Below are 10,796 nucleotides of genomic sequence, written 5' to 3' on the forward strand. Positions count from 1 at the left end.
AAAATAAAGTACAATAAAAATATCAACACACCTGCGCGCCATTTCTTCCATCTTCGCCGTGCAACTCTCCCTCCTAAACAGGCTTCTTCTTTTTCTTCTTCTACTTCTTCTTCCAGTACTGTACATACCTGAAAAAATCAAATGACGCAATATTAACACACCTGCAAAATCAATTTTCCATCTTCGCCGTGCGACGTTCCCTCCGAAACTGATTTTTTCTGTGCTCAAATGATCACGTGACCTATAATGTGTGAAGCGGGAAAAATTGTCCGGGGTTTTTCGCCGTACTTCGGTCAACTCTGACCTTTTCATTATTGAAACAACAATAGATTTAACCAAGTGTTCTTTTGTTAAAATAAATATGGCGGGGTAAAATTCCACAATCGCAACTACTCGGCCCTTTCCGTCAGTCTTCGGATAAGGACCTCGGACACGTATGAATACATAGGACGGCTACGGCATTTCGGTCTAACCTACGCTAAGAAACTAAACATGTAAACAAATAGTAATATACATTCATTAAGTTCTTTTACTTTCAAGTTAAATTTCAGATACTTAAGTTCTGTTTAACCGTGCCTTCTCCTACACATTACAATGCATCCTCTTACAAATTATTTTATGCTGCATTAATGAGTTAAACTTTTTGTATGACTTAAAATTACGTTCTCGATACTCATGCGCAACACACAAGAAACATTTACAAAAGTGTCGCCCTTGCATAGCGTCAAGTTAGCGTAAAAAAGACGTTAGCTCCGTGGTTTTCAATACGCTATACATTACCAGAGACGTTAAAATACATGTATTTATATGTCTCTGACATTACCCACAAAGACAGCTGCTTTTTAACAGCGGAATATTAGAAAATATTTGATTCAGATTTCAGCTATTTAAAAGCGAAGACGGAAATGTTGTCTTTAAATTGTAGAAAAGGTATATACGAAATATTTGTTTAAAAAAACAAAACAAAGATGTTTGAGAGTATTATAGTGGACATGTAGCTCTATTTAATGCAACAGGCTTAACGAAATCGATTTTCAAATTAATGTTTTACTCCGTTTATGTATCTTAATTAATTTCAACGAATCAAGTAATATCTTTCTGCAAAGTAATTTTCTAAAAATGAAAATCAATTTTCTTCTAATCTCAGAATTGCTATACCAGTCATTGATTGTCAGGACAACAGTGAAATCTTTTGTCATTTCAAACACAGTGATGGCGTTGGAGACGGTCATGACAAAGATGTTAATAAATCAGATGTTGATGCTGATCAAGGAACGGAAATTGATGCTTCGTATCACGGCATTGTAACCTACTAGTATGCCAGCGTTCTAGAAAGAAAAACAGAAAGCTGGAGCGTCGGGCCGAAGAGGAAAGGGAAATTAATTATAAAGAAATCCGTAAGAGTCGATAAGGAAACATGGCACGTAAGGTAGATAACTTGTTAAGTTAATTAAAAAGCTAGAAAGCATGCGGTGAAACGAATCCGTTCATATTACGAGTTTTGCAACAGTGTAGACGCTTTCCTTAGACATGTAGAAAAACCGAAAGTCTACATCAAATATTCCGAAAGGGGAGATGGTCATGATGGTGTGCAACGCGAGGGGTTTTACAGTTTTTGGTGTTAGACCAGCAACTATTAAATGTAAAAGCCGGAAACGTGCCATTATTGGATATGGCTTACATGTTTCCAGCAGAAGTCACCTGCAAGAATATATTCAAACAATATCTTTAGCGCATGATGATATGCTACGCCAAAAAAACAAACGACAATTTTCGCCAGTATTTCAACTGCTAGCAATGCATTGACATGTCCAGATCCGAAACCATTTGAATGTGTCAAATTTAAGCCCGAGTTGTGACATATAGTTACAAAAGACATGTCAATGATCATAAAAGAGAGACATCTGCATGTAAGATATTCAAGAGCCACTATGCACGTGCATTCACGAACGCCAATTTAAAGGAATACATCCTTTCATGCACTGGATAGACTTAATCTATAAACTTTATATTTCCGTGCCTGTCAAATGTTCAAACAATAATGTTAACTCACCTGCAGAAACGTTTCCAAACAGCACAAATCCATCATGGAGAAATACAAAAAAAAATCAGCAGACGACAATTGTTATGGATACCGTTTACTTCCTGTATACTGTCTGTTGACATTGAAAGATTCATTTGGCATTATTCCACATTAAACCTTTGTATCACAAGTACGCGATCAAGTTTACGCTTTCAGCATAGACAGACGTATCTCTTTTGAATACTTAAAACCTAAGCAAAAACATTTGCTCACTACAAACGAGAAACCATCAAGCAGATCGCCTAATCCAGTTGGCTTGAAGACGAGCACGCGACAACCTATATGCCAGCAGTAGCAGACGATCAAAATAATTGCAGACGACAAGCAAACAACGGGATATGAAATAATTATTGACGGATCCTTTTGCAGCGAGATTCAATCAAGTTTTTTTTTTAATTTCTAAAATATAATTCAATCACGGAGCTAGAATATTTTTAAACACAGCTAATATAGTATTTAATACTAACTAATTTTAATATGCTGTATACAGACAATAAAAGTATTACATAACTCATTTTAGATACAATTTATGTGTTTTTATTATGTACGGCGACATTGTATTTTCCCTCCGAGATGTACATGTACTATTCCATTTTTTTTACAGGTATGACATCTCTCTAGCAGACGACACGTAAAATTGGAAACAATATGGCATTTTTTCATAGCTTATTGTAATAGTTTTTATTTGTTTGGTCTGACGACCCAAACAAATAATGGTAGCGAAATTTCAGAGTCTGATGCTGTTGATTGCTAATGCCGAAAGTAGGTCGCTTTTTTGAAGCGGTTACTTCCCTTTATATGTACACTAACGACGAAAAAATTCAGGGGAAATCACTGCGTATTGTTGGTCAAATGACAGGCGCATTAATTTTCAAGCAAAATAATTCCCGAATGGTCGAAGATTTCTAATATTGTTTTATCCTTTATAGATATACATGCTTATAATAAGCTCCATGATTATTAACATCTGTGTTAAACAACATTTAGCGTCGAATTCTAACACGACCCGAATTTTTCCCTATTGAACATAGAAGAACCGAAAGTGTGTGTTATTATGCAATAAAATCACTGTTTGACGTTCTATATTTAGACATGTGACGTAATCATTATACACGTGACGTAACCACTTAAAATGTGACGCGCTGACAATAAGTACGGAAACAAATCAGACGCAATTTAGCTAATTATCATGTACGGTAGCATTTATTTGTTGATGTCGTGTTAGAATCGAAATAATATATCCAAATCGATGATTTTATTGCTTGATAACATCACTGTTTGTCGTTCGGATGCGCATCTTTATATCACTCGGGCTACGCCCTCGTGATATAATTCCCCGCATCCGAACTCCAAACAGTGATGTTATTGAGCAATAAAATCACAGTTTAGGATATATTATTTCTTAAATAACTAACACACCAATAACTGTTTCTGTTTGTTCCAAAATATTTTTTTTAATCTTGTATTTTTAGCAATTTAAAACTTTTATATGCATTCTTCATAGCGTGCTCATAGATCGTTTGTTGTTGTTTTTTCTCTTATTTTATCTTCTTTTTTTTTTGGGGGGGGGGGGGGGGGGGGGGGTTGTGTGTGTGTGCGTGTTTGTATGTGGGTGTTTAATAGTGGTCTCAGATACGATAAATAATGCTCAGGTATAATAAATATTGCTTTACATGAAATAAGTTACATGTATAATTGCCATGTTTTCTACAAAATAATATTACTGTAATTACGTTGAAATTTGAATTTTTTTCAAAACGGCTAGCTTATATTAATTTTTGTTGATATAATTATATGATCAGATTGACAAATATACATTTTATTTGGATTTTAAAGGCGTTTTAAGCTCCACACCCTAAGTGTCTGTGCTATTTTCTACCAACCTTGACTTTTTTGCCATGTAACTACATCTTACATTCAGACTTATGTAATGATAGCAGTCTCTATTACAACTAAGAAAAATACTTGATGTATACAGTAGATAATTGGATAATTGAGAATAATTAAGTCGATTTTTACAGAAACATAGATAACAGAGATAAGCAGCTCCTATATACTCTGGAATTGAAATGTCACTCATGCCTATCAAAAAGTGAAAAATTCGGCATTTTGTAGCAAATAAAACTTAATGAATGTACATTTGATCCTTTAATATATATACCATTTGAAAGGTAAATCTTTTAGTTAAAATATTGGTAACTTTCCATGCCTTTCACTTAGAAAAACATAGCAGAACATACCCACTGAGCCAGTTCTTTCGTTTTATGAATAGTTTTTAACAAAATTATTAAGTAGTTCTCTTTAAAAATTGATGTATTATTTATTTAAATGGGAACTGTAAATATTTTTACCTGCAGCCATAGACGAAAATGTATTATTTTCCTGATTTTGATATCAGGTTAATAAGTTTTACTTGCTACAAGTTTTAAGTTTAGCAGGAACGCGTGATATTTTAACTGGTTAGGAAGTTGCCTATCTCCGTTATCTCTGTCTGAACAAGGTAATTTAGAGTATTCATGCCTATAAAGATTTCACACGCTCTTTGTATGAAAACGATCACCGTGAGTCGTGTCAATCAAAATGGCGGCTGAGGAAGACATGTGTGGCGATGAAACGCAAAAATCCAGCGAAAATAACGAAAATACAGCGGAGACAAACATATTCACAATAGAAGGTAATTAAATAAATACAAATGTTGAACAATCCGATGGCTTTATGTGATAAAACTTGTTTTAATACTTGTAATTTACCTTTACTTACTGGACTTTTTTTGCCCATATGGATTTTTACCGGCTAGTTTTTAGATAATTTAATGCATTGTCCCCTTTTGGTGTCGCCAAACGGGTTAATGATGTAGCAATAAGCATAATATACAACGGCTTATATGTAAATTTTTATGGTGCATCAAATAGTGTCTTTTTAAAGCAACTCTTTTGCTGTTTTGGTTTCAATTTGCATAATTTTGATGTAATTTCAAAAGTCAGTGAAAATGAAGTGCCAAGACGTATGGCCCTCTATGGGCCTGCACTGCTAGACAAAAGTTGTAGACGTATGTGAGTCACATATGGCTAGCCTGTATGTACTGTTGAGGATAGCTGTACATATATATTTTTGACTGTGGCTAGCTGTAAGGGCCCGAATTGCTGGCAAAAATTTCTAGCTATATGTGAGTCACATATGACTAGCCTATACACACTGTTGACGGTCTGTGAAATTAGGGTTTAAAAATTGTTGTCATTAAGGCAACCAATTCAAGAAAATCTGGTTGTCCAAAGTAAACTGGTTGCCCGAATATTTTCATCAGAACATCTCCAAGGAATTATTTATCAAATGTGCAAACTTATTTTCAGTGAGAACAGTCATAAATGTAAGCAAACTTATTGTATTTGATATTTTGCATTTTTCACTATTTGTTGACATTTTGATAAATACTGTCAGCAAATTTTTACTTGTCCCTTTTAAAAATTGGATGTCCAGACCAAAAAATGGTTGTCTGGGCAAAAGGACAACTGCTAATTTTGCAGACTGTGTTGAGGATAGCCTGCCTAGCCATACAGACTACAGTATTTTTAAAATAAATACATGTAGGAAGTGGCTAGCCATACGGCCAAAAATTCTAGCCATACGTGAGTCACATACGGCTAGCAAGGATACACTGTATTGTCCAGCCGTACAGCACATTTCAAATTTTCAAAATTACTTGAAAGTTGAAAATGCATATGATATTTTGTGTCTTTAAACAAGTATTTTAACCAAGAACACACATTTGTCCCCTTACAGCTAGCCACTTCTAATTAAATAACCTAAAACAATAATAAATACAGTGAGTTACTCAACAGTTATCCAATAGTAGATCATAGCCAATAGCGGATCTGTATTTTGATGAAATATTCTGCCAAAATTTTTAGTTTAAAAATGTTTTAACCTAAAAGTCATGTACATTAGGATGCTAGCTACTTGACAGCGAAATTAAAATGTAAACATTCAAGTAATTCATATCAGACTCGCTCATTTGCTTTACCAAGCACTTTGGTTGGTGTTTGACGATCAAAGTTTTTTCTTCATGGGAACAAAAAAAAGAGTAATAAACTGAAACATTTTTTATCATTTCTATGGATAATATAGATGTAATACATCTCCCGCTGTGCCTTAATTTCTAAATCAATCTGACCGCTGTGCCATAAAAGTCACTGTGGTGCTTAATTTTTCCAATCATTCGTGTAGCACTTGCAGAATCGGCCTCCACAATTAATTAATACACAGCGGTGGTCAATCAGCATATGTGATAATGGATTAACAGGTTGTTTTTAGGGTGCTATTAATGTCAGTCTGTGCAAAAATCTGTCAGCTATCAGTCATGGCTGAATAAAAATCAAGTTGTCCGAAAAATACTTTGTTACCGTCAAGTTAATAAATTTTCAAAAAGCTAAAAATGTCAATGAGCTGTTTGATAATAAGTTTCCGGTGACTCAAAGAAATTTTTAAATATCCAGTCTCTTCAAAAATTTACACCATCAACGGGAAATTTTGCCGTAAATTAAAAAATTTTTAATTTTTGTTTTATGATACATCTTGAAAAAGCTGATGAATAACAATCTTTAAAATAATAAAAAAATATTTAATCTGATATAGTATCAAAATCAACAACAACTAGAATGTCTTTTGCAGGAAACAGACAAAATCTCATTTGTCACATATTTTCGTGATGCCGCTTTTTATAATTAAAAAAAAGGTAACCCAAATGAACCTATGTTTTGTTAAAATGTGTTTTATAACACTTAAAATGTAGTTTTTATGAATTAAAATTACTTAAGGTATTGCTTACATTAGTTGAGATGGAGATATTTGCCAGTATCACATACTGGGGGGGGGGGGGGGGGGGGGTTTGGAGTGAATCAGGAAGAAAACAGGCATAATTGTCTGAAGATGTAGGGTAAATTATATATAAGATCTTTTCAATCACTTTTTTATGATACAGTGTTTTCCAATTTGGGAGTATAACCATTTTCCTAAATAAGCTTTTTTTCTCTGTTCAATTTCTGACTCCCTCACCCTTATTCTGTTTATTCATCATATACATCAATTGCATAAATGCAGCAAAGATGGCTTACCATAGTCAACATTATTTGGGAACTCGTACCTTTTATGGCTTGGGAGTCTCAGAACTCCTATTTTGAAAATCCTAGTGAGACACCTGTTAGGCTGGTTTTTTTTCAATGGGTCAGCATCTTGTTTTGTTTCTACATTGATGTTTACACTTATTTAAAGAAAAACAATCAGTTTTAAACATTGAAGAGTGATTGTGAAGATGAGACAGTTAATGTATATATTGTTTATAAATTGATTTTTTTTTTCATTGTGTTGTTTTCTTAATTTTATGATTACAGTGTAATAAGTTGTTAAAATGTTACATTTATCTGGTATCTTTTTTGTTTATGAAGACTCTTTAATACAGTAGAATTTGATGTAGCAAACATAAAATTAGCAAAAAGTTTCGAACGTGGAACAGGGGTCCTTGATCACTTTTAAACGGGCATTGAACATTTCTTTTAATGATGCAGATGTTTTTTCGATTGCAAAAGCACTATCGCGGTCAGTCACAAACTTAAATTGGGGGACTTGACATTAAAGTATGTGGGTCATTCCTGATTAAATGAAAGAACCGAGGTCTCCCATCATATTACTAATAGCTTATATATACTACTAGCTTACATGTAGTCTTTAGAAATTACACAGATCCTGCCATGCCTTGCCACATAAAAGGTGGCTCTTTCTTTTTAATGAAAATGACTTGCAAAAATGTATGAGTGAAACAATATAAACACTCACAATTTCAAAAAATTCACTTAATTTTGCAAGCTGTTTCAAACCATGAAAAAGAGATTTTTTTAAAGTAAAGTTGAATCTACATTCACTTGTAAGATATTTATTTTAGCATCTGGGTGATTATTTTTGTTTAACATGTGTATATCAATTTTTTCTTTCCCCAGTTTTAAAACAGATTATTAAGGAAGCACAACAGCAACATGGGCTTCGACATGGAGACTTCCAGAGATACAGGTAAGTTAAAGTAAAACCTTAAAGTATGTATTTGAAAAGAATTGAAATAACATTAAATATCACAGACAGGAATGTTGTTTGCACCATATTGGAGACTTGCATGTACCAGCTCATACCAATTCTACTGGTACTGTTAGTCTGTATTATGAAAAATCAATTAGTATAATGGTAAAGTCATAGAATTTTGGCACCAGCAGTTTGTATAAACACAAGTGGATGCTAACAAGTTTCTTTGAATTATGGCATGCATTTGAATTCGAGCAGATTTTCAACAGTATAAATATTTTTTCAAGTACATGTTTGTGTTTGAAGGAACTCCACTGAAGTCCGAAGGACTAAAACATAAAATTTAAATTTCTTACATAGATCAGCTGGGACATAAGAATAAATATTCTAGGAAAAACAGAGAGCGAATGATCTCTGAAAGTTTGCAACTAAGTTACAAGTCTAGAAACCTATATCAAATTGAATCATTTATCTCAAAAAAAAATTCTTCCAGTCCCATCATGTCAAGAAACCTAAGTGGTTTCCCTTTTAAAAAGGAAAAATAGGAACATAAATTCAAAGAAAAACGAAACAAAAACTAAATAAAAGAAGTACATCTATAAAGAGTGATATAATAACAGTAAAAGGTGTTAATGGTTGGCTGTATGGGGAAGAAGGATGACAACAGAATGCCAAGAACTTACATGCAAAATACAAAAAACATAAAGACAACCCCCCCTGTTAAACTGTTTAAACATCTTGAAGTATATTTGTTACCTTCACTGATAGCTTTGTGTTCTTAATCTTATTTATGTATTTCACCTATTTGTTTTCAGGGGTTTTTACTGTTCTAGCGCATCAAAAGAAAATACGAAAAGTCTCCTACACTTTCACAAGGGTGATAAAGAAAAGAGTTAAATCCCAAGAAAATAATATGGATGCAATCAAAGATGTCAGGTAATTAAACTATATCAGTGTTTTTTTTCTTACCTTGGGAATGGTGCCGGTTACCAAGACTGATTTGGGGAAAAATGCGTTATATTGACTTAAATTGAGGAAAAAAAAAAATTATGCATTTTTTTCAGCTACAAATAAGATAGTCATCATGAATAAAGATAGCTAACAGCTTCCACTGTCCAGATAGAACTAATGAGTGTTGATTTATATGAATATGTTGGATTTAAATGATTTCAGAGAAATCTTTTGGCCTTGTGGAAATTTTGAAAAGCCATTTTGGGAATTTAAACATTGGAAATTGGGAATTTTAATGTCTATTTTCTATTTGGAACAGTACCGTTTTAGGGTAGTAGTTATATAAAGAAAAAAAACACTGTATATATTCCAAGGTTTCCTAGCAACATTGATATTTCTTTTTAATTGATATTTGACAGTGTTGTATTCATAATATTTGCCGTCTCCTTACTTAAATGGCTGGAACAAATTCAAAAATGATAGGAACAAATTCAAAATATAGTTAGAAAAAATAATTTCAAAAATATGCAGTCATAGTCATTTAATTCAGTATCACTGAACTGTTTTCATTTAGATATGTGCATCTGCCTCTGTTTTCTGCTGAAAGAGCGTGGTCTTATGCCATGCAGTTAAAGTCGGAAGCAAACACAGAACCTCGTAAGCGCTTCCATATGATCTCCAAACTGAAGAAAGCAGTTGTTTACGCTGAGGAACTGTATACATTATGTGAACATGACAAATGTGATGCAAGAACTAAACTAGAAAGTCAGGTAAGAAAGATTTGAAATAATGTTTTATATAATACAGGCTGAAAAAAGGTTCAGGGAACTAACAATATTCACATCATAACTACATAATTGCATCGGTTGTTTCTTAACCAGAAGAAAATCATTCAAATTTGTATGGTTTCATTTAAGATGTAAGTAATCTTTTCCTTTATTGATGACAAGTTAAAAGCTTAAAAGTTGTATGCCTCCAGACTAGCCAAAATATTTTTTAGTAAATTAACTTGTGAAAAATGATTTAATGTTTTAAGAAAAGTAAAAAAAATTATAAAATATTCAAATAATAATTTACATGTAATGTTTGATTGATTTTGCAGTATATATCCCAATATTTTACTGTGTGAAAATTTGACCTCTATTCTGTAAATGTATGTGGTTTGTAAGTGCCATTTGTAATGTGTAAATTACTTTCTTTATTCACACAATATTATTTTTTCTTAAACATTTCCAAACTGTTATGAAAATAAGCATAAATAGGGATGCATGCTGCTTGAATTTGATTTGTATTGTTTACAGTAAAATAATAAACAGACAATAAAGAATATACATGATAATCCTTACAGAATTGAGAGACTTATAGGTTGATAAATGATGTATATTATTTTCAGGCTTATAGGCATTATATGAGAGGTAGTTTAGAGTTTGAACTTGAGAAATGGAAGCCAGCTATAGAAAGTTATGGCAGTGTCAAGTAAGTTACGCCAATTACACACTATATGTGTGGTTATTTTTAGCTCGACTATTCGTAGAATAATCGAGCTAATGCAGTCACCCATTTGTCGGCGTCGGCGTCCCTGTGGTTAAGTTTTTGTATGTAAGCTGGTGTATCTCCATAACTACTGAAGGGAATGGATTGAAACTTTCACACACTTGTTTCCTGTGATTATCTAAGATGATTGGCACAAGTCCAT

At 33.0% G+C, this 10,796-nt stretch overlaps 1 protein-coding gene across 1 annotated transcript; it reads left to right on the forward strand.

Moving 5' to 3' along the window:
* Positions 1-8,109: 8,109 nt before the first annotated feature.
* On the forward strand, positions 8,110-10,576 carry LOC132738270 (signal recognition particle subunit SRP68-like; the record flags this gene model as incomplete). The annotated part of the gene is made up of 4 exons (XM_060725736.1): positions 8,110-8,143; positions 8,965-9,085; positions 9,675-9,870; positions 10,494-10,576. Coding segments are annotated over exons 1-4 (434 nt in total), but the record flags the coding sequence as incomplete, so codon positions are not given.
* Positions 10,577-10,796: the final 220 nt, after the last annotated feature.

Source organism: Ruditapes philippinarum, unplaced genomic scaffold (assembly GCF_026571515.1).
Source record: "Ruditapes philippinarum isolate M1 unplaced genomic scaffold, ASM2657151v2 ctg24947_1_1_1_1, whole genome shotgun sequence".
Classification (NCBI taxonomy): domain Eukaryota; kingdom Metazoa; phylum Mollusca; class Bivalvia; order Venerida; family Veneridae; genus Ruditapes; species Ruditapes philippinarum.